Consider the following 21,985-nt stretch of genomic DNA (forward strand, 5'->3'; position numbering starts at 1 on the left):
GTGTGATGTATGCTGGCTGGTATAAGTAGGTAGTCGCCAGGGGGGGGTGCTTCTCAGGTACCCACTCGGATGGCACCCTAGCGGACCAATAGAATCCCACCAGCACTTTCATATTGTGCAGTATTTCAACAACAACCCCCTCACAGCTCGGCGGTTAGCAAACGACGGAACACCACCACCACAAGCACAACGTCTCTCTATCCAATCTCCTTTTCTCAGTCATCGTATTGCTTTTAACCCCCATCGGAGCCGCCCAAACAGACCTAATATTGGATCTGTCCGTGTCGACACTCCGCCCAACGTCATATTTCTTTATCCACTTGTACCCTCACCAAGGTAGTCAAGCCGCCAAAGGGCCTGGCATGGCAACTTTCATGCTCGCCAGTGGGCTTTCACTCAGCCGATGCTTTCAAAGCTGCGCCAAAAATAGTTTTTAATACAGCTCCCATCTTCCTAACTAGACCCACCGCGAGAGCATCGCTCTCACAGGCTTGGTCCTGCATGTAAGAGAGATTCCACACTCCATCACACACACCCCTTGACGCAATCTCAACTCAGAGTCGTGCGTCCAATAAAGGTCTTGTCAAAGCCGTGTGTGACATATCATCCACCATGCCCCTTGACGGTCAAGGCCAAGAGCAAGCTGGCCGGAAACTGAACCGTTGTATTCCACCCGCCTGGCCGTCGCTGTTCTTCGTCCAGCCCCATGAAAACTTTTACCCACCCCTGGGTCCGTAAACGCCAACACGCCATTAAAATGCAAGAAGCCCTCTCCACCCTGTATAGCGCTTTGTGCTGCCAATCCCAGAACTCGTCCCAAATGAGACTCCTCATCTCCTAGACTCCTTGCGTGGCCGGACTGTTTCCGACCATGTCGCACAACAGAAACGTCTTCAAGTAATGTCGTAGTCATTCAATTCATCAAAGGGATGTGTTGGCTTCATCACTGGAGATCCGACTCTGGCAGATCTCCAGCCGCCTGCATGCTAATATCTGCAAGGCTCTCCAGCTGTTCAGAGGATCCGCATGAGTTCTCCCAGTCTTGACCGCCGTTCCAGTCAGCCATCATGGTTCTGAACCGATGGTGTCCGTGTCACTGTAGAGTCCTGGGGACATACCGGAACCCTCATCCTCCAATTCTTCCACTGTCATGCGTCGCAGCGGATCAATGACAGCTAGATCGCGTGTTAGCAGTGGCCCAGCCAAGGATTGGTTTATGACTTACAGCGATAGAGCTCTTGGAAGTCTTCGTACGAGATAATTCCCATCCCATTGAGTCCCACGCCATTCGTGAAGAAGGGTTCGCACTTGGCAACAATGGCTAGCAGGGGCTCTGTGGACTGCTTGGCCACTTGGGCGCGCCTCTGCACAAAGTGCTCTCGAAGATAGATGAGGCAGTTCATCGCAAGTCTCCGAGCCACCGAGTTCAAGACTGTTGCTATCCTCTCGTCATCGTCTTCGACCGCTTCGTGATTTGCAAACCACAAGTACAAGAACTCTTCCGCTCCGCGCCGCACCTCTGCGTCGTAGTAGCCCAGCAGCGTGGGTGCCCACACGGGAACGTGCTCCATATACAGAGGGTATCGAGCGGCCCTGACCTCCTCGCGTTCGTTCTGCAGGCTAACGTAGGCTAGCCGGAAGAAATCCAGGAAGGCCTTGCCGTCCGTGTTCTGCAGGGTTCTGCACTGGAAGGCAATGTGCCGGAACAGGGCCTGAACGCAGGCTGCATTGCTGCTTTCCTCAGAGAACAGTACAGCGGCTCTGATGTAGGGCGTCATCGAATACTGGACCACTTGGCCTGTAATCATACTCTTAATAGCCATGAATACTTTTTGGTCCATGTCGGGGTTCAAATGAATGATCCGCTTGATGATTGACGCTGTGAAGGCGGGCTCCTGGTCAAGGTCGATCAACTTCTTGACGAAAGTGCTCCCCGTTCCTTTGTTCCATTCGTGGGCAAGAACATTCACTTCGTCGGGCGTCCAAGACATCTTGGGCGCTTGGTGCTCCATGTAGATCTCCAAGCGCATCTCGTGGTTTTCCACGATGGTGTGAACGTCAATAACGTCCTCCAGGGCGTCCATAAAGTGGTCAATGAGCTGAATAATCATCTCGTACGAAGTCGACCGCGTGTTGTTGATGCGGCGTATGACGTTGGTCAACATTCGGGCATAGTTATTGGGAAGGTCCATATTGGTATCAGCGAAGACGATGCGCAAGACCCTAAAGAACCAGTCTTCCGACATGAGTACAGCCATCTCTAACGGGCCCATCTGTGCGAAGGCCAGAATGGTTTGGAAAACTTCGGGCCACGACCGGATATTAGCGTGGAAGTTGCTCCAAAGTGTGTCGAACATCTGAACAACTTGCATCATGACAGGATCTTCGACCATGTCTGCCTGGGACAACCCCCAGACCTCGGGCTTGAAGGTCTTGATCTGCCGCAAGGCTGTGATGAATAGACTTCCAATCGTGTATCTGACATTGCAATCAGGGTTTCTCTGAATAAGTTGCCGGAATGCCTCGTGCCTCTCTTGAAAGTAATCGAAGAAGTCCACGGCGCACTTAGCACAGTTGACGACAGCATGCTCGATCTCGTCTCGAAATAGCTCGAAATAGGGGAGGTCTTTGGTTCGGGAGGCAACCTGGTCGAGGTGACCGAGAAGCATATACATAGCCCGTTGCTCAATGATGTGCATGCTCGAACATTCGCCGCCATTGCGCATCTTTGCGTTCTGGAACATGCGGAGCACGAACTTTAAGTGGCTTGGATCGTAAAGGCAATGCCGTCGGAGTAGGACGGCGTTCTCGCCGTTGATGTGGTCGGCGACCTCGGCGGGAACATCGACCTTCAACGGAGTAGTCAGCGAAAGACCCTGTAACTTCTCCTGCTCTGCTCTCAAGACGGAGGATCGTTGGTAGAAAAGCATGTATGCGCTGTAAGTCTTGTCGTAGGCGATCCCGGTCTCCACAGACCCATCCGTGCCGCCGAAAGTCGACTCTTCCATTTTTGCTGGGTCCCACGGTGAAACGACGTCGTCATTGAACTCGAACCATGTCTCCGAGGAAGCCGTGGTCGGTCGCTCCCGGATATACGAATAGTAGTGGCCAGATTCTGCCGTGCCTGCGTGAACAAGGACGCCAACCAGCTCGAAGATGTCCTCCTCACCAGAGTCTGAAGGAGATCCGAGATGGTCAATGGTGTATGGGCGCATGTCGATCTTTGTGGGGAATGAGAAGTGGTCATTGATCTTGCTTCGCATCAAAGTCCGGAGATTGAAATCGAACCGTTTGAGATGGAAGATCAGGTTGTCCGGAATATCCTTCAAGCAAGCTCTTTTGACTGCGTCCACGTGTCGGTCGCAGCTCGAACACTTGTACTTGTTGTCCCCTTCCATGATTTCACCATCGACGTAAGCCTGGAGACTATCCTGAAGAGTGCTTTTGCCCTTGATGTCGCACTGAATGGCCGAGAATGGCTCAAGACGCTCGGAAATATGCTCGCATTCCTTGGAAGCAACTTGCTGGACAAGTTGGCCACCATAAAAGGACCTCAGGGCTTTTCTGTCATCGGCCGTGGAGAGCTGTCCTTCCCAGCGATCAAAAAGCAGGTTGTAGAATTCGTCAACGTCCATCTGGTTGTGCACATCAATGATTGTCTCCTCGTACGTCTTGATCGAACCGACCAGCAAGCTGGGATCGATGAATTTTCGGGAGCTTTCTTGCATGAATGCAAATAGCTTTCGAGTTTCTCTGAGCAGCGCATGCGTGTTGGCCTGGCTTGGAACGCGAGCGTTCATCATGAATTTGCGGAACCCTGTGTTCATAAAGAGCTGGGTGAACAGCGAATTGAGGTAGCAGGTGTTTGACAGATTACGAAGCCCTGCATATCCGCAGGGCGCCCTCACGGCAGACATTCGATCGAATTGAGGCTGCAGTTCGTAAAGGTACGGGTCTTTCTCATCGCGTAAGCTGTTTTGCCAAGTAGTGGCAGATTCGGAGGGCATACCAATATCAAACTCATCGAAAGGCACTAGTCTTTCGAGGTCCTCGAGCATAGCGTGGAACTCGCGATCCCGGTCCCTGACTAAGTCAAAGATGATTTCGCAGAGAACCGATCTGGTTTCAGTCGACAGGAGACAAGATCGACTTGAACTCAAGCCATGCTGTCCAGGAGGGGGAAACAAATGCCTCCAAAAGAGCTTTTTCCCAAGGTTTCTGTGACGAGTCAGAGTTGCCTGCTTCAGTAGTTTTGGTCTCTGGCTAACTTACGCTGGAAGGTTGTTCTCCATATCCACATCGGATCCCTCATTCAAACAACTTTGGAGGAGCTTCACTAGGCCCTCGGCCACGGCGTCGTCACTACCAACATGGCCAAGTTGCTTGATTTGGTTAGCAGAGGGGCTCTGGCAGAATAAGGCAGTGCTACTCACCTCCGATGATTCGTGCTCGAGAAGCAGCCTGCCACAGTCGCTTGCCAAAGCAGGGATGTCGACAACGGTGGCATCCTCGAAAGCCATTTCGCGCAGAAGCGCCAGGGACAGCCCAAATACTTGTTTACATTGCTTCGGAGACATTGCCGCCCTCGGGATCAGCCGGTGCAGTATCGGCCAGAGGAAGTCGCAGAATGAGACGGTGTTCGACGTAGACCTATTGGTTACGTCAGACAGTGGCAAACGGCTGTCAGTCAGATGTACATACTCATCAGGAGAGATGACCCTTTCCTCTAGAAGTTTGGCGACATTTGCACGGATCGCCTCGGAGGGTTCATCCAGAAGCAAAACTCCCAATAGCTCCTCAAGACTCGGCACATCTTTCAATGAAGCCCAGAAAGCAGTGTCGACAGATGCACTTCGAAGGACTGCGGAGAACGTCGATGCAATCAGGGGAATGAGGCTAGTGTGTCCTTGTGTCGTGATCGCTGACCAGAGTATTTCAACGAGGCGATCTGCAGGTGCTATGGCCACGGCGTTGGGCAGAACGTCAACTCCGTCGAGATCAGGGTCTGTGATCGTGTCAGAAAGCTCACAATCAAGAAGCTGGCAAATCTTACCTCGAAAAGTCAGTCCATAAACGTTCATCAAGTTGAACGTTAAGCGGTTCTTCAGAGCTTCTGAGCCACAGCCGTCGAGAATCTCACGATCAGAGATCGCCGCCACGACCAAGGTCCTCACCCGAGCCAGCGCTTCGAGGTACGCCCTAATCTTGCTATCGCCTGCATCGGATATGGACGACTCCGACTCCTTCAGCCGTCGACCAGCTGTACCGATATACTCCGTCATAGCGTAGAGCGCATACAGCGACTTGAAAGGCTGTCCAGAAGGGAAGATCTGCTGGTACGAGGTTCCTGATGAGTCGAAGGCAGCTAGCATGTGGGTATCGGCGGGTAATTTGGTAAGGAATGAATGAATCTGTGACCGCGTCAGCTCGCTAGCACTTCATGCGGGGTGTCAAGATGCATACCTCTGCGGCAATGGCCTCCTGCATACTCAAGTAGTTCCACAGTTGCTCGAAGTGACCCAGGATTTCGATTTCCAACAGGGAGGCGCCTGGCTTGATCCTAGATGCCATGGCTGTCCCAGTCTCTTCCCGTTTGACAAGGATCAGGCCGTCGTGGATTTTTAATTCTTCGAGAGAACGACATACATCGCTTTCGTTGGGGGCGAAGGGGTGGCCGCGATAGTATATTCGATAGTTGTCGAAGCCAGTTGCTTGGCGGATGCTTGCCAGCAGCGATGCAGCGGTGTTCTGTCTTCCAACCTCGAGGGGCATGATATCCGTCTGCATATTGCCATCAAAAGACTGAAACTTGAGCTCAGCAGGCTCACCTTCGGCCACGCTTGGCGAGCCAGGCGTCAGAGCACGGAGGTCGGGTGCAGAGAAATGAGCCTTGGCCTGGTGCGCATTCAAAAAGTGCCGGAGAACAGCAAGGGATCGTGTGAAAATGCGTTCCTGTTCCAGTGTCTGTTCCTCGGTTGCCACAATAACCATGGGCTCATCGTCACCACTCCGGGTGCCGTCGCTGAAAGCCTCCAGCCGGTTTGCAGCGTCTTCCATCTGCTTGAGGCAGCGAGCCACAAGCCCCAAGTGAACTTGGCAAGCCCTGTGATGCGGATACGCCAAGATGGATTCACTATCGATGTAAATGTCGCCCACGAGCGTCTGGATTGCGGCATCCACGAGGGCCATATCCTTGGCCACGATCGTGGCATCTTCGGCATCAAGAATCATACGCCAGAGTTGCTCGACCCCACTCTGCGCAAGGCTTTCACCGTCATCCAAGATGATGTCGTTAATGTCATTCACGCGAGGGAGCACCGCGTTTCTGACAAACTCCAAAGCACCTCCGCAGAGGCAGTCACGAGCAAGACTAGGCAAATACTCGCTGAAGCAAACCGAAAGGAACGGGTTTCCATGAGCCGTCTTTGGGCTGGTGGCGTTGAAAATTTTCCAGCCGTCGTCCCGATCGTCCTGGCATGCGGCGCCATGACCAACAAGCATGTCCCATAAGCGTGGTCCAAGGTCGGAGGTGATCGTGGAGGGCTCGTAAACCAGGATGTTGGCAATGAGGTCTCTGCGAGGATGGTTGACGGTTCCGCCAATGATCCTTCGGATGCCGGCTTGTTTGCCTTGCTCGATCGCATGTTCGAGCTCATCCACTAGTAACAGAGTCAGGTTGTGTTCTGTCGTCAACACGCGTAACTCCGAAGCCACGGCAGGTCGCAAGGCCACCGAAAGGCATGATAGGGTGCCCAACGTCGTGGGTGTTTTGGAGGCTATGTCCTTGATGCAATCGTGATAGATTTCCTTGCGGATTTCGGGCTCAATACCGTCTCTCACGAGCTCTCTCAGCTTGTTCAAAGCAAAATGGTGAACGTCGGGGTGAGCAACAGCCGAGTCCGAGACGTATATGGAAGACTCGCGCAGAAGCCGGATGCAGATGCTCAATGGTAAAACACTCTGCGTCTCCCCCGCGAGCTGAATCTTAGTCTGAAGCGCTCTGAGACTGTTTTCGCAAAGGCCTCGCACGGGTGGAGTGAAGTTGTCGATTGGTAAGGTTTGTAGCTTTTTGCACAAGTAGAGCAACTCCTCTTTGTAGAACAGATTGACGATACTCGTTGTCATGCGAATCAAGGCTTCCGACACCCGCGGATCCTGTGTAGTCGTGATCGTCTGCCAGAGCAAGTCTGTTTGCTCGCTGCGGTAGAAGCGCGTGACCACCAAGAAGCCCACGATGTTGCCGCTCTCGACGGTGATTTCGGGATGACAAGTTGGTCCCAGGATGTAGTCGACCAGCTTGGTTCGAAGGAGGTATTCAGCCACGTAGTTCAAAAAGAGCTTGCAGTCCTCGTCCTCGTTATCATTGTATCTTTTCCAGCAGGTGACCAGATCATGACACATAGTAGAAGCCGCCATTACACGCAGTTGCATTTGGCTTGACGTAATCAGTTTCCCGAACACGCCCAATCGCCATTCCGATGAGATGGCCTCCGGCGTAAACCGATGCGGCAGGTCGGGGTGCGCTTGCCGATGTGCTTTGAGCCGCTCTGCAGCCAGCCTATGATCACCACCCAAAGAGATTTTAAGGATGTCCGACAAGGAAGTGACAAGACTCTGTGTCATTTCGTTCGAGAGCTGGGTCACCTTGTTTTCAATCGTCCTGTGCAATGCATTCGAAGCCAGGTTGTAAAGCAGATGACCATCCGCCAAGCGACCTTTTGCAATTTCCAGGCTCTGAGGAGAAGCATCAGGGTGAACGCCTTGAATGGTCTTTTGCAGAATGAGGGCCGCAACGTTGCAGATGGGTGAAAGCACATCCATCAGATGCTGGTACCTCGGCGCGTTGCTAACGTGCATTTGGACGAGCTTGATCAATCCCTTGATGCTGCCAATTCCCGACTGAAACGTGTTCATCATCTCCGTACTAAGCATCTCTTCTTCATGCATTTGACCGTTCTGAATCCGGTTGTGTTCTCTCCTTGCGAAGGATGTTAGTGGTTGTAGAAACCGGTAAAGAAGAAACTCTGGTTGTCGGCGCTCGTCGTCTGGAGATGTATGGAATGCCTGAGCAGTCAGAAGATCGAACTCAACAAAGTGAGCCGCCATTCTGGAGTATGCGATGAAGAAGTCGGCGACGATCTGCCGGCTTTCCGGCGAGACCGGTTGTCTGGGAGTGCAGCGTAAGTAGATGGGAGTTTTAGGGAATGAGCTATATACTCACTTTCTATTACACAGTACCCAAGCAATTTCTGGGAACATATGCCAGAATGTATGATAAGCCACTTGAGACTCATACGCGGCTCTCGTTCCGACGATGCCGACGTATTTCGTGTATTGGACTGTCCAGGAACGCAGAGACTCCAGCACAGCCTCCTCTGGTGGTGCTTCTGTATCTAGTTAAGACCTCGCTACATTGCTCCTAGTGATCAAGTTCAGACTTACGAGAAGAGAGGTAGTTGACCAGCTTGCTAACCGTCTCTGGCAGCGACTCGTGGGCATCATGGTATGGGAATTCGGGGGTTGGATCGAAGGATGCGGCATCCTCGCGGATAATGCTGACCTCCTCGTCGAACGGGGCATCCTGGTCGTCGTCGGGTATGGCAACTACTTCCACCTCGGGGCTCTGTGGGCTTGAAGAGGAAGAAGGCGGGGTGTCCGTGATCTCGATGGGAGCTTGCGCCATGTCGACTTCCTCCAAGTCTTCCACACTCTTCTTAACACCATCTGAAGGTTCGGTCGGCCGGTCCGGCAACGTCTGCGGCGTCGGGGAAACAGGGGATGAGGAGAGGGGGTCGGGCTGGGCGGTGTTGCGCAGGTTTATCGTGACCCGACTAGAGGAAGGCTCGGTCGGGGGCTCTTGTGCAGTCGACTGGGGCTCTGGCGTCTGCGGGGTGGAAGGACCAGTGTCTATCTTCATGGCAGAGTCTTGTGTGGCAGCGTCGTCGGCGTGTTGTGCGTTGGAGGAGCTTGAAGTGTCGCGATCCGACTTTGTGGTCTCGACAGAGAGGCTCCGGGAGCCTCCAGACATCGAGGTTCGGCGCCGTTTCCTAGAAGAATCGTCGCCTTCAGTAAAAGGGTTCGGTCTCGTTGAGCTGGGCTCTGAGGAGACCGCGCGTTCTGCTTCCGAGGATCCTGTAGGCTGGTCCATCTGGCTGGTGCAATGAGGTGTTGCAACGCGGGTCCTGGAGCTCCAGAGACGTCACTCGGGCGCGAGAGACGACTCGGCAGCAGCTGGCCAAAATTAGCATGTGGTTTTTTTTTTTCTTTTGGCCTGTAGTGATGATCGAAGCCGATGAGGAAGTACGTGTAGGCAGCGATGATGTGAATTTTTAACGGGCGACAAGGCTTCACAGCAGCTCCGTCCCTCGAAGAAGAAGAAGAAGGGAGGGCAGAAAAAAGATTCAGAGGTCGGCGCTAGGATGTCGAGGTAACGGTGACGATAGCGAGGTGCAGGCTGAGGTCCAACGAAGCAGAGGAAAGGCGTGTCGAAGGTGGGCTTTTTTGGGGGAAGCAGGGGTCGCACGTCGGTCTTTTCGGTGCTGGTAGGAGACGCGGTGCAGTGCGGGCGCAGACGTGAACGACGTGAATCCACTAGAGCTGGGAGCTGTAGTTCGGAGGGGGAGGGGGCGGATGGATGCTCGTCTGTTTTGGAGACGGGCTGATGGGGAGAGGGATGATGAGGTAATACCTTGAGGGGACGGAAAGACGGGAATGAGTACCTCTGGATGCTTGGTTTGGTGTGCGTGCGCAGGTGCAAGGCTCAGGTACGAGATGTACCTTTTCTTGGTGGTGGTAATGGCGGGAGGTAGAGATGGGCGAGGGAGCTCTGAGCTTACCTTACCTTAGCTTATCAGCGCGTTGCTAAGGTGGAAAGGCCCGGGCGCGCAAATGGCTGTCCATAAAAGAAGATAAAAAAAAAAGGTCTGGAAGAAAGGTCAGATTACTGCTGGGGTATTTCTTCTTAATGAAAGCACGCCATTCCATCCCTCAAGAGAGAAAAGGGTTACTACACCTTTCTGACACTCCGACTCGGGGACAGCTTCCGTTGGCAAGTGGTTGATGCTGCCAGAAGCTTGTGGACGACAAGGCGCGCTTGAGCTGATGGGTGCGGGGTGACGGTGCCGTGCGAAGTTCGATGTGGTGTGGCTCAAGAGGGTGAACACAGTCGGGAAGGCACCGAAGGTGGGGACGGGGGCCTGGGCGACAGAGCAAATCGAGGCAGGCAAGGTACCTGCAGGTAAAGTGAGAGGTTGAAGAAGGAAGGCGCGTCGCATTCACACGACGCCAAAAAAAAGAAATGGAAGACCGGTAGCCCTGTATGAGTCTGAATTACGTCAGTTTTCTCGATTCGTTCCTCAATCGCTCCTTCGACCCGTTGGTGTTGTTCTCGCTACAGGGCGCCCAGCTTTGCTGATGAGGTAATGCCGGGACGGTCGACGGACTTGTAGAAGCTAAGTGGTCAGATAAGGTGCTTGCAGAGACTGAATGGAGCAGGCTGCACAAACGGCCTGCGACAAGGAGCTGTCGGCCCTTGGATTCTTGCTTGATGTGCACAAAGAAAGAAAGAGACGTGTTTGGTTTCCTTCTCCGTAGGGATGCCGGTTTTCTTTGGTGAGATGCGCGGCTCTGGTTCGCACTCTGGGGAAGAAACGGGCAGATGACAAGCAGCTGTCTTGCACCGCTGCCTAGGTGCCAAAGAATCTGGCAAGTATGCTGGGGTGGCTTGTCCCTTCAAGGTGGTGGTGTGCTTGCGCTCGAGGCCGTGGTTGGCCAACGAGGGGGATGCTAGATACGGGCCGCAAAACACCTCTTGGACTTGGTCTTGGTTTTCGTGACCAGGGCCAACCCAAAGTAAAAACCGTGGCTCGGGGATTTCCAGCTACGACTTGTGCCAATCTGGCATGCCACTAGACAGCAAAGCAACCCGGAAGTCAACGGTGTCGCATATTGCTAGCGTTTGGTGAGGGCGCAATAGTACCTTGGACTTTCCGAATGGGACACGGCCCCGGGTAATGCGAGTAGGCAGCAATCCAGAAAGGGAATACGCGATGTCCCCTGCCATTAGGGACGCCTGTCCGACCCCGTCCTCTTCCTGCCCACTCCGAGTGCCTTGTGCAACCTACGTGGTAGTGTCAAAGGCCGGTAGCAGCCCCTCGAACTCTCGTTTTTTACCTCTCTCATTCTCGGGATTTGGAAGGTCTTTGATCTGTACTATGTAGTTGTCCAAATGACACTTCGGAGCTACTTAATGCAAGATGATACCCCCACCAACAGCGTCCCTTCCGTCGATACTCAACGTAGCACTCGGCCTCTCGGCGCCCCTTGCTCGACCCGGCTCTCATCCCGTAGCTGTCCGTGCCCCCCGGAGAGCCTTACTACGTAGAGCTCATGCGGGGCCGGTATCCTCTGTGGCCCTTGTCCCTGCTGCGTACCTCAACAACCTCAACGCTCATGTGTTTGTGTCTGCCCCGAGCTGACGTCAAGCGGACACATAGAACCTCGGGAAGGTTGTTTGGTGATCAATGACGTTCCATTGGAAATATCACCTCGTCTCGTGAAACCATCTACTCTTTTGCATCCTCATCATGTTGTGGAAATCCGGTGTTGACCTCAAGCTTCATGTCTGTTCGTCTCGTTTTTCTCCGATAGTCTCTCATGTGGCGCTAGTGCCACCCGTCCACCTCGCTTATCGGGTTGCCGGCCGCTAAGACCAATTGGCCCAATCCGTAATTTCTGACTGATGAATTTTACTTTTGTCTTTATTTCGTCCAGGACTCACACATGCCAGCGTTGTACCCAGGACTGCAATTACCTAACCAACTCCAACTTTGACATCTTCGGCAGCCATTCTTATGGATCAGTAAAGTTGGCACCTGCTCGCAAGGACGACCAAGAGTTCGCTATAGGCTCTGCAACATCAACACCCATTACGACTAGTCTCTTGCTGGATAGGCTTTGAAACCAATCAGGTCACCTGCTTGGCTTGCCGCTTGAAGAGCACACAGGCATTCCTTGTGTTTCTATCTTTTAACTTTCAGACTGCCCACATCATGACCGCACAACTACGGAAGAAGCTGGTGTATTCGGTCGACACGCCTTTTTCAGCAACACAATGGTATGACGTTTCGACCTAACCGTGTCTTCGTGCTCGCTCGTGCTAACGGACGACAGGCCAGAGATAGCTCCTGAAGATCAAGACGCGATATTAGAACTACTCTGCAGGTATGTCTTGAACTTTCCCGTTCCACTTCCTTTCGACAAGGTCGCTTTCTCGCGATGACCTCTGAGCTTGCTAACAAGAAACCCAGTCTTTTGTCTCCCCTAGGCCAACACCGCCAGAGGCATATCAAGCCCTCAGAAGGCAAGCGAGCAGCCAAGAGGAAGAGAAAAGAAGAGGGCATAGTATCAAAGGAACCGGCCAAGAGCGGACGCCCACCTATGCCGGAGCTTGCCTCCTTCGTTGACGTTGGTCTGATGAGCATCACTCGCAACCTAGAAAAGCTTGCAACAGGACAGCAAAGCTCGGGGGAGATCTCCAGCGACAACACTACGGCGAGCTCACCTACTCCGTACTCTATTATCTTTGTCGCTCGCTCGGGGCAGTCGTCCGCCTTCAATTGTCAACTCCCCCAAATGGTTGCCGTTGCCTCCAAAGGCTCACCATCTACCCCTACAACTCGGCTTGTGGGCTACTCGAAGCCATGCGCCGAGAAACTCAGCGCTTGTCTCGGTATCCCAAGGGTCTCATCGGTTGGTATCCGGGTTGATGCTCCCATGTCCAGGGCTCTGGTTGAATACGTCCAGCAGCACGTTTCGCCCGTCAGAGTGGCTTGGCTCGAGGAGGCCAAGGAAGCCGTGTATCGTCCTACGCAATTGAAGATAGACGAGAAGATGGTGCCGGCGAAGAAGAGCGGCAAGACTTGATTTTGACCATCGTCATCGCTGTTCGTCGGGGCAAGATAGGCGACAACTTCTGGGCTGGCTTCAATCCCTTGCAGAGGATAGAAGAATGTCATATACCCCCAAGCTATAGGTTTGTGAGAAGCACCGCGTGAGGAAGGTGTCCATTTACCTGCTATCTGATTCAGATTAACGTAGAGGGCTCTATGGCTGGTCCTTCTTTGTAGCCATCGCCGACTTGTTGCATCCTTTCCTCTTTGCCTTGTGTGCCTGTTACACAAATCCCTTGTCTTGAGTGTACCAATTACCTAACACGCAATGTTGACGAGAGGCTCTCCGAGCAGTTCTACGTCATGCTGGTAATTGTCACAACACGTCAACACGACATTTTTATCACATCCTTCCACTTGACAACCCCCTGTTTTCCGGTTCAAATGAGCTCATTCTCACATCTCCAAACCCTACAATAACTTGTCTTCCCCTTCACACCCGCATGCCCGCTCGCACTTGTCGCTAATAGCCTACTTGTTAAGCGCATCAAGCTGTTACAGACAATCCCGTAGGAAGGAACATGGACGGTGTTACTTTGCTCTTTCCTGCCATCCTTCGACCCTCTTCCAAAATCTCGCATTAGGCAAACCATTGCGGATGCTCCTTCCTGGTTACTTGATCACCGTATCAGTTACCCGGGGAACAAGCCGGCTCTGCTACTCAAGCCGGCTTAGATTTGACCATTTGCTTACACTTGTCTCGGTGCTTTCCCAGTTGCTTTCCTCTATATTTACTCGATTTTCTTTCACTCGAGTTTCCTCCTGTAGCATGTTCTTCTTTTTAATCCATCTTTTCTTCAACCATCACTTCTTCTCTCTTCAAGACCACCAGAGAACGAACTCTTTCACAGTTTCCACACTTCCTCCAAGCATCTGAGGCAATTCTTCTAGAATTCTTGACGTCCTTCCACAGCTCTTTCTAGAGTTTTCATCAGAGATTGAGAAAGTCGTAAGTTGCGTCCTCTGCTGCGCAATCTGCCAGCTCAATACTTCCTGCTTCCCCATGTGTCTCAAGCATTGTTTGTTCCTTCTTTGCATCATCACTACTGCCCATCACCTCAAATCTCCCACATACCACCCCAAGTGATCAGTTCTTCAAGTATTGAGAAACTTGACTCTCCTAGATCATCCTATAATATTCGGAGCTAACTCATTCGGTGTGGAAAATAGCGGACTAATCCAGGCACACGAGACACAACCGCCGTCCTTCCAATCCAGGTCTTCAACATGGACAAAGATGCGCAGATGGAAGCGGCTAGACTTCTGGCACTGGAGTTCAAGTCTGGAAGCAATTCCCGACGTGGCGACGGTGCTCGAGGCGGCAGCAGAGGAGCGAGAGGCGGACGTGGTACCCGCGGTGTTGGTTTAGGACGGGTTATGGACACCCCTCGATCCGTGTTTCCTCATAGCCCAACAGGTAAGTCATCTTCCAAGATATATATTGCTCTCTGCTGATCCTGTCAGGCCGTCCCATTTCGACGACTTCTCGCCCGGTGCTCGCTGTGGGAAACGTTAACAGGGCCCCTACTCAGATCAACCCAGCCCTTGCTGGCTGGCTTAGTGGTCAGAAGACAGATCACAATACAACTAACGAGACTACTACCCCAACTCCAATCGATCCCAAGCTTTCAAGCTGGCTCACGCACAACAGCCAGTCTCAGCCTCCTTCAGCCAGTTCATCACCCATTTCCAATGCAACTGTTGGCCTCGGAGGTTCTTCCGCATCGGCTTCAACTCGGGGCGCCGCTACTGCCATCCAGTCTAATGCGGTTTCCCAAAGTCAAACTCTCACAGAGCCGGTTCGTGTGATGGCTCAGCCTGAGAGTCACGCATCTTCAATTAACAAAACTTCGGGGGGTCAGCCAAAGGCTTCGGATAGTCCCTTCGCGAAGAAGACTACTTCGACGTCGAAGTTGAACGGCCTTGGCATGAGCATGTGGGCCAGCGAGGAGCTAACAAATGCCCACACTCAGAACGGAAGCAAGAATCCGTATGCTATCGCCGACACCGACTTGAGTACCAGAGCTTCTACTATGCTCCAGGAGCAGTCAGTCGATGACCCCACCGCTACATACAATAGACAGGCCTCCCAGCTCCTTGAGACGGACCACATCAGAGACGAGACCCAGAAGATCCCCAACATAGTCGGCGGCAACCTCCCCCTCCGCCAGCAACCAAAGGTTGGCACCATGTTATGGGCTTTACAGCAGCTTGACGCAGGATTGGAGCTCCCGGATCCGCAGCTGTTCAATGCTCACAAAGATGAAGTCAAAGGCGTTCATCTTCGTGCCCAGTCTGGGGCTACCCCGAAACCAGACAACGCCATTGATGCCGCATCACAGATTCAAGATCAGATGGTCGAGAAGGCCAAGGCTAACAGTACGATCCTGATAAACGATCTCGATTGCCACTGCCCCAAGAGAAGCCACCCCGTTATTGGCCTGGCAGCTTCTAAGTACAATACGGATGCAGACGGCGATGTTGACATCTCCGGCATGTCCGCTACAGCTCGCAACAAGTTTGCAGTCAATGTCATTCTCCAAGACCATCCTTTGCCTGATTGCCCCGTTCTGTTAAAAACCCAGGCAACGTATCCGCTATACTTCGGTGCGAACCCGGCTACGGTGAACGACAAGAACGATGGCCTCAGTGTAACCCGCTGGGAGGAATCGCACCACGCAACCCGTCCCCTCTCTCAGCAGCATCAGGCCCGGTCCCAGCAACAGTCTGACGGAGGCAGAGGTCTTATGTCTTCTATTTGGGCTGCTTGAAGTCTTTTCTTAGTAAATAGGCAGACGTGATTCGGCTGTGTCAGTCTTTCGAGCCGTTTCGTCAACGACTAGACGCTGGTTCGCCATTTTCATTGTGGCGATATTTCTGAAAACGTCGTCCTACGACTCGGTAAAGCGAAAACTCGCGACGATATCCTAAAAGACTGTGTTCGGATTACGACACCACAATGTGTCTCCCTTTGCCGGCTCTCTAACGATACCCTGTAGCAGCACGATCTCAAGTAGCTACCAAATAGAGACTGCCTTCTGAAATGATGCCTTTTCAGGGTTGGCGTTCAGATATCATGAACGGGCCGGAGAGGCGAAAGGTGGTTAGAGGACGAAGGATGGAGGATGAAAGTTTGTTTTTGACTCAGCAGACAATGGGCTGATGCGGCATCACTCTCAGCCTTTAGAGGCACCTATGCAGCTGCCAAATATGTCTTGCTCAGAAAAGGTAGAGCAACCACCCGATAGAACTTTAGGTGGTCAGTCAATCAAGGAGATGCGTAGAAACTTGTGGCCTGGTTTACCAACATCAATGCGCCAAGGGCCGGGAACTTGCGGACAAAACGCCCCTGAACAACCTCGCGATATCACAACGTGCTCTTCAAGATGCAAGACACCATGGTTGTTATGTTGTGGACAAGATCGCCAGTTTTCATTTCCCCCCAACTCCTTGTATGCTTTCAATTACTCTTTACGAGCTACTAATCTCCTTTTCTAATAACTTGACACCCTCCCGCACCTTGGGCGAGAAATGCCTCCGCAGCAGCTCGCCCTCCCACACTGTCGTCGCGAACGGGTTGCTTCCCTCGACGCTCTCGCTCAGCGCGTTGTAGGTGCCGTCGCCCTTCCTCTCCTCGGTGCGCCACAGCGCCGCAATCTTCTTGCCGTGCGTGTGCGAGACGTCCTGCATCAGCGCCAGTACCGCCTGCGCCGACTTGTCGGGCATGTGCAGGGCCGCCGACATGAGCTGCTTGGAGAAAGCCGCCAGCCGCAGGGGCGGGACGGAGCGGATCTGGTAGGCGGGCAGGAGCACGGCCGTCAGGCAGCGCAGGAGCAAGACGGTGGTGGTCTGGAGGTTGACGCGGTTGTCGCGCGTCGCGGCGGCCGCCGAGGGCCGGATATGGAGGGATTTGGAGGTCAGCTCGAGGTCCGGGTTCATGGAGAGCGAGGGGAGCGAGGTGAAGAGGTGGGTGACGAAGTGGGAGAGGTCGAGATGCAGCTGGGCGCGGGAGTTGTGCGCGTCCTGGCCCGCGAGGAGGGCGAAGGCCGTCACGGTGCAGAGGAGGGCCTCGCGGGTCGTGTTGCGGGACGGACCATCGTCGTCCTCGTCGTCGCCGTCTGCTCCGTGGTTTTCTTCATCGTCGGCGTCGTCAGAGTTCCCCTCCGCGTCTTCTTGAGCGTGGCGGATGAGATCCTTGAGAGCCTCCAGCAGATCGCCGAAGAAGTCTTGGTTGATGAGGTGGGCGTACTTGGCCAGTCCCTCAAGGACAGCGCCCATAAGATGCGGCACGCGCATCTTCAGGATGCGGAAGTAGGATGCAAACACGAGCTTGAGCGTCTCGGACTGCATACGCTCGCGCTCCTCGTGGCTGACGAGGGCGTCAGCCTGCTGCATGTCCTTCTCGATGGCCTTCTGCTCCTTGAGCATCTTGCGCTCCTTCTTGGTGCGGAACTCCTTCTTGAAGCTCTTGCGGGATTGCGGCGGCGGAGCGCCCGGGTCGCGCTCCCGGTCGACGCGGTCCTGTGATGCCTTGCCGGCGAATTCGGAGAGCAAGCGCAGGTGGAGGAACAGGTTCGGCACACTCTCGTCAACGGCGAAGCCGCGGGCCTTCATCATCTTGGACAGCAGCGACACAGCCTCCATCGAGGGGCGGCCCTCCTCGTCTTCGATGAAGAGCGTCTCGAGGGAGCGGCGGCATTTTACGTAGTCGGCGTCAACCTTACGTTTTGAGAGCTTGCTGACGAGGATCTTGAGGAGGTCGCTACGGAAGTTGAAATGCGGCACCGCGTTGACGAGCGTGCAAGCGCAGGCGATGGCGACGCTCGAGATGCTCTGCCCTGTCTTGCGGGTGGCAGGAATGTCGGCCTTTGCCCACTTGGCCAGCTCCTTGACGTACCCCTGGTATCCGGACACAAGAGCCTGCTCAAAGGCACGCAGTTTGCGTACCTCCTTGGAGAGCTTCTCGACGGGGGCGTCCTCGGCGACGGGGCGGATGCGGTAGCCCGGGATGACGTCCTTGTAGACGGCGAGCTGGGTGGCCAGCGTGAGCTTCTGGATGGCCGGGATGCGCGACTGGCCGATCTTCGCGAGGGCCTTGAAGGCGCCAACGTTCTCCTCTGGGTCTTCGTTCAGTGCCATCGCGATCTTGGCGAGCTCCTCCTTGGCCTGGTGGATCTGGACGGGCTCTGGCAGGTTCGATTCCTCCTCCTCTTTCCTGCGGTCCTGGCGCAGCCGTTCGGCGGCTGCCTCAGCGGTGGCGTCCTCATCCTCGCGGCCCTCGAGCCATTCGCCGTCGCTCTCGACCGAGGCAGCATCGTCGTCTCTGTTGTCGCCCTCGAGGGACTGGTACTGCTCGAGGCGGCCATCGGCCGTCTTGATGGGCAGCCGGTTGCTGTCCTTCTTTTCCTTCTTTCCCTTGCGCGGGCGGTTCTCGTAGTCCTGCTCCAGGTTCCAGCCGGCGGCGCTCTTGAAGAAGGATTTTTGGATCTTCTTGGAGCCCTTGCCGGCAGCATCGTGCTCGTCTTCGGGGGGAGGCGTGAGCCTGCGGCGTTTGGTAGCTCTAGATGACATCTTGGACGATATTATGGGATATGTAGTCAATCGAATCGGAGTGTGGTGGGCGATCGGTGTTGTCCTGTTTCGCTGGCCCTCAATGCTCTTCTCTTCCTCGCCGAGTGGAAGATTTCTCGATGCACGGGTGGATTGAACGGGACCCTGCGAGACCAACAGCAGAAAGAGGGACCGTCGAGAACTTTTTAGTGGAGTTATTAAAGTTCAACCAATGAAACCCCTGTACGCCCCTCAGACCGCCCGAAATTTTTTGGGTTTCTGCCGCTACTCCAACCTTTTCGCATCGCGATGCACTTCAGCATCCCACTCTCGGTACGATAGCGCTTGCAACTTTTCCCAAGAAAGCCGCCCTGTTTCTCAACATACCAATAGCGATCCAAGGAAAAGAATACAGCAGCCCATCATGCGTCCCCTTACCGAAAAGGAGACCGAGACCCTCTTCAACAAGCTGGCCAGCTACATGGGCAGCTCGCTGAAGAACCTCATCGCCCCGCTCGACAACGGCCCCGAGCCGGATCGCTACGTCTTCCGCATGATCCGCGACCGCGTCTACTACGTCCGCCTCTCCGTCGCCAACCTTGCGACCAGCATTGCCCGCGAGAAGCTCCTCAGCATCGGCATCTGCCTGGGTACGTCCTCGCGCGCATGGTCTCCCACAGCATTGGAAGCCGTGTCTCTAACCTGTACGATGTAGGCAAGTTCACAAAGACTGGCAAGTTCCGTCTGCACGTCACCGCCCTTCCTATCCTCAGCGAGCACGCAAGATACAAGATCTGGGTCAAGGTGAGTTGAACCCGTCTGAAACTAGTCTACCCCCAGGACGGTTATGCTAATTGCAACCCCCCTCAACAGCCCAACGGAGAGATGCCCTTCCTGTACGGCGGCAACATCGTCAAGGCCCACGTCGGCCGCTGGTCCGAAGACTGCCCGGAGCACCAGGGAGTTATCGTCTTCTCCATGGACGACAAGCCCCTCGGCTTCGGCGTCACCGCCCGCTCGACGGCCGAGGCGCGCCGTCTCGACCCTACGGGTGTCGTGTGCTTCAGACAATCCGACTGCGGCGAGTACCTGCGTGACGAAGATACCCTCTTTGCCGGTTAAACGGGTTTTGCTTTTTTACATAAAGGGAAGGGGAGGATGATAGAAGGAGGAGGCCGGGATGCTGCCCCACCCCTTTGGCTTCTTGGGTATTTTGTGTTGTACATCTTTGGAATGGCGTTTTCGGTTTCACCCAAAAAAGAGAGTCAGAAGACACGGCGGGGCATTTTGACGGCGTTTCTTGTTGGTCATCAGCAGTCTTGTTCTTTCGGTCAATTTTAGCTGGGGGACTATGCTGGTACTGCCGGTGGCCTTGCGCTGCCCCCCGACTATTAATATGCAACCATCTGAAAGATTTACGCATAACTTTTGCATCCCTGATGATTGAGGCGCAAGTGACAGTGACGGTTCCTTATTCGTACCCTAGTTTGGGAGAGCTCTTGTATAGTTCTTGCCAATGTCAGCCGATCTGACATGGACATCTAATGCCCCTGTATAAATTGCACCTCAAATTCTGAAAAGATTGCTTTTGATTCATCACACATGCAGACCCCCTCCTCGTCATTCTCCCTCTCCAGCCTTACGTCTTCTGCTCATACCCGGTGATCCCTGAAATCACCTCCTCGACAATCTGCTCCTTGGCCTTCTCGATGCTCGGCGTCACCGGCCGGCTCTCGCGGCTAAAGATGCGAATGTGCTGCCTCTCCGCCACGTACTCGCTATCGGCGTACCCCAGCAGCCCTCCGATGTCCGAGCTCTGGTGGCCCTTGATGCGCATGATCTCGGGCGCGGCGTAGTTGACCAGCGCGCGGCCGACCTCGACTGGCGTGCCGCCCCACAGCTTGCCGCTCTGGTTCGCGCTCGAACAGTGCAGCCGGTCCACGACGACGAGGCGGACGGCCTCCTGCTGCGCAAAGTTGCCCTCGACGTCGAGCACACCGGCCGGGAGCAGCCCGGCCTTGCGGAGCAGGGCACTGTGGGCGCCGGCGTCGATGTACAGCGTGCCGTGGGGCTTGAGGCCGTGGATGAGCCAAAAGTGGCGGTCGCGGATCGGCTCCGAGGAGGGGAGGAAGCGGGTATGCAAAGGGGGCTTCTCAACGGACTGGTCGAGGCGTAGGGAGGCGGTGGACTGGGACAGGGGGTCTTCGGTATGGTCGTTGTGCTCGTGGTCGGTGTCGTGGTCTTCGCCGTCTTGGATTGTGGTGGCATCTAAGCGCGGGGAGGACTTTTGCTGGGCCTGGACATAGCGCACTATCTTGACAATGTTGCCCGGGTTGGAGGAGCGGGTAATGACGGTCGTCACGCCTGCGGAGGTTGCTAGCCTCGCGGCGACGATCTTGGTCATCATGCCGCCGGTGCCGAGGGCGGAGCCGGCTGTTGAGACTGTTTGGGCATGTCAGCTTCAGTGCGTTTACATGAGATTCTCCCTGGAATAGGGGGATGCGTTTGTCTCGGCTTACCATCCGCTTGAATGCTGGATATGTCCTCGACTACCTCAATGGCTTGGGCGTCAGGGTGGGTTCTGGGGTTCTTGTCGTAGAGACAATCCACGTCGGTCATGAGGAAAAGCATGTCGGCGTGGACCATGCCGGCGGCGATGGCGGAGAGGGTGTCATTGTCGCCAAACTTGATTTCTGACACCGCCAGGGTATCGTTCTCGTTAACGATGGGGATGACACCCATGTCGAGGAGCTCGTTGAACGTGTTTTGAGCATTGAGGTATCGTGTTCGCTATAGTTGTGTCAGACAGTCCCATCATGTTGTTTATCAGTGTGGCTTACATCTGCTATGTCGTTTCGAGTGAGCAGAATCTGGGCGACGGGTTGTCTAAAGTGACTGAACAAATCGTCCCACAGACTGATGAGTCTGCACTGGCCGATGGCTGCTAACGCCTGCGATTCTACTCAGTCACGTCTCTTGTAGAGTTGGGATTGCAGATTCGGACCAACCTGTAGCGTTGACAAGTGCTTCGGCCGTCTGTCCATTTCCATGCGAAGAAGACCGACGCCAATGGCGCCGGATGAGACAATGACCACCCTATGGCCATCTTTCCTCAACTTCACCGCCGTCTCGACAATCAGACTGAGAATAGATAGGAGGGGCTGATGGGTCTTTTCATCAACAATGGAGCTGGTACCTGTAGAACAAGTTAGTATGAATCATCGCGAAACCGGTATTGAACGACTCACCCAGCTTTAGCACCACCGTCAGAGGTTTCCTGCCCTCACGGTGCTTCATATCTGCAGTCGAGGGTACCCAAGTTAGTCACAGAGTCTGTCTTTTTAACCTGTGCCTTTCGCCAGTCCCAAAGATCGCAGCGAGCAACAGTATAAATGCTTAAAGAATGAAAGGTCAAAAAGACGCCCAACAGCGGCATCTGACACATTACGTAGGGCAATACTTGGGGAGAAAAATATTGGATCCTC

At 54.2% G+C, this 21,985-nt stretch overlaps 8 protein-coding genes across 8 annotated transcripts; 3 read left to right on the forward strand and 5 right to left on the reverse strand.

Moving 5' to 3' along the window:
* Positions 1 to 1,065: 1,065 nt before the first annotated feature.
* On the reverse strand, positions 1,066 to 4,520 carry ColSpa_04159 (ubiquitin carboxyl-terminal hydrolase 6; the record flags this gene model as incomplete). Its single annotated transcript, XM_049270371.1, has 4 exons — positions 1,066 to 1,175; positions 1,226 to 4,119; positions 4,273 to 4,382; positions 4,434 to 4,520. The coding sequence occupies 4 exons, from the start codon at positions 4,518 to 4,520 to the stop codon at positions 1,066 to 1,068; spliced, it is 3,201 nt and encodes a 1,066-aa protein (XP_049126328.1).
* Positions 4,521 to 4,557: 37 nt separating this feature from the next.
* Positions 4,558 to 5,372, reverse strand: ColSpa_04160 (uncharacterized protein; the record flags this gene model as incomplete). The annotated part of the gene is made up of 3 exons (XM_049270372.1): positions 4,558 to 4,650; positions 4,698 to 5,005; positions 5,054 to 5,372. 3 exons carry the CDS (start codon positions 5,370 to 5,372, stop codon positions 4,558 to 4,560), a joined length of 720 nt encoding a protein of 239 aa, XP_049126329.1.
* Positions 5,373 to 5,430: 58 nt separating this feature from the next.
* Positions 5,431 to 9,028, reverse strand: ColSpa_04161 (uncharacterized protein; the record flags this gene model as incomplete). The annotated part of the gene is made up of 3 exons (XM_049270373.1): positions 5,431 to 8,167; positions 8,297 to 8,387; positions 8,443 to 9,028. The coding sequence occupies 3 exons, from the start codon at positions 9,026 to 9,028 to the stop codon at positions 5,431 to 5,433; spliced, it is 3,414 nt and encodes a 1,137-aa protein (XP_049126330.1).
* A 3,248-nt stretch (positions 9,029 to 12,276) lies between these two features.
* Positions 12,277 to 12,924, forward strand: ColSpa_04162 (uncharacterized protein; the record flags this gene model as incomplete). The annotated part of the gene is made up of 1 exon (XM_049270374.1): positions 12,277 to 12,924. The coding sequence occupies one exon, from the start codon at positions 12,277 to 12,279 to the stop codon at positions 12,922 to 12,924; it is 648 nt and encodes a 215-aa protein (XP_049126331.1).
* A 1,253-nt stretch (positions 12,925 to 14,177) lies between these two features.
* Positions 14,178 to 15,721, forward strand: ColSpa_04163 (uncharacterized protein; the record flags this gene model as incomplete). The annotated part of the gene is made up of 2 exons (XM_049270375.1): positions 14,178 to 14,367; positions 14,415 to 15,721. 2 exons carry the CDS (start codon positions 14,178 to 14,180, stop codon positions 15,719 to 15,721), a joined length of 1,497 nt encoding a protein of 498 aa, XP_049126332.1.
* A 700-nt stretch (positions 15,722 to 16,421) lies between these two features.
* On the reverse strand, positions 16,422 to 18,521 carry ColSpa_04164 (nucleolar complex-associated protein 3; the record flags this gene model as incomplete). Its single annotated transcript, XM_049270376.1, has 1 exon — positions 16,422 to 18,521. The coding sequence occupies one exon, from the start codon at positions 18,519 to 18,521 to the stop codon at positions 16,422 to 16,424; it is 2,100 nt and encodes a 699-aa protein (XP_049126333.1).
* A 403-nt stretch (positions 18,522 to 18,924) lies between these two features.
* Positions 18,925 to 19,622, forward strand: ColSpa_04165 (60S ribosome subunit biogenesis protein NIP7; the record flags this gene model as incomplete). Its single annotated transcript, XM_049270377.1, has 3 exons — positions 18,925 to 19,150; positions 19,216 to 19,304; positions 19,374 to 19,622. The coding sequence occupies 3 exons, from the start codon at positions 18,925 to 18,927 to the stop codon at positions 19,620 to 19,622; spliced, it is 564 nt and encodes a 187-aa protein (XP_049126334.1).
* A 517-nt stretch (positions 19,623 to 20,139) lies between these two features.
* ColSpa_04166 (putative glutamate carboxypeptidase) lies at positions 20,140 to 21,797 on the reverse strand (the record flags this gene model as incomplete). The annotated part of the gene is made up of 5 exons (XM_049270378.1): positions 20,140 to 20,933; positions 21,020 to 21,290; positions 21,341 to 21,451; positions 21,509 to 21,696; positions 21,749 to 21,797. 5 exons carry the CDS (start codon positions 21,795 to 21,797, stop codon positions 20,140 to 20,142), a joined length of 1,413 nt encoding a protein of 470 aa, XP_049126335.1.
* Between the last annotated feature and the right edge of the window lie 188 nt (positions 21,798 to 21,985).

The sequence above is a fragment of the Colletotrichum spaethianum genome, assembly GCF_022836535.1.
Source record: "Colletotrichum spaethianum MAFF 239500 DNA, contig08, whole genome shotgun sequence".
NCBI classification, from domain to species: domain Eukaryota; kingdom Fungi; phylum Ascomycota; class Sordariomycetes; order Glomerellales; family Glomerellaceae; genus Colletotrichum; species Colletotrichum spaethianum.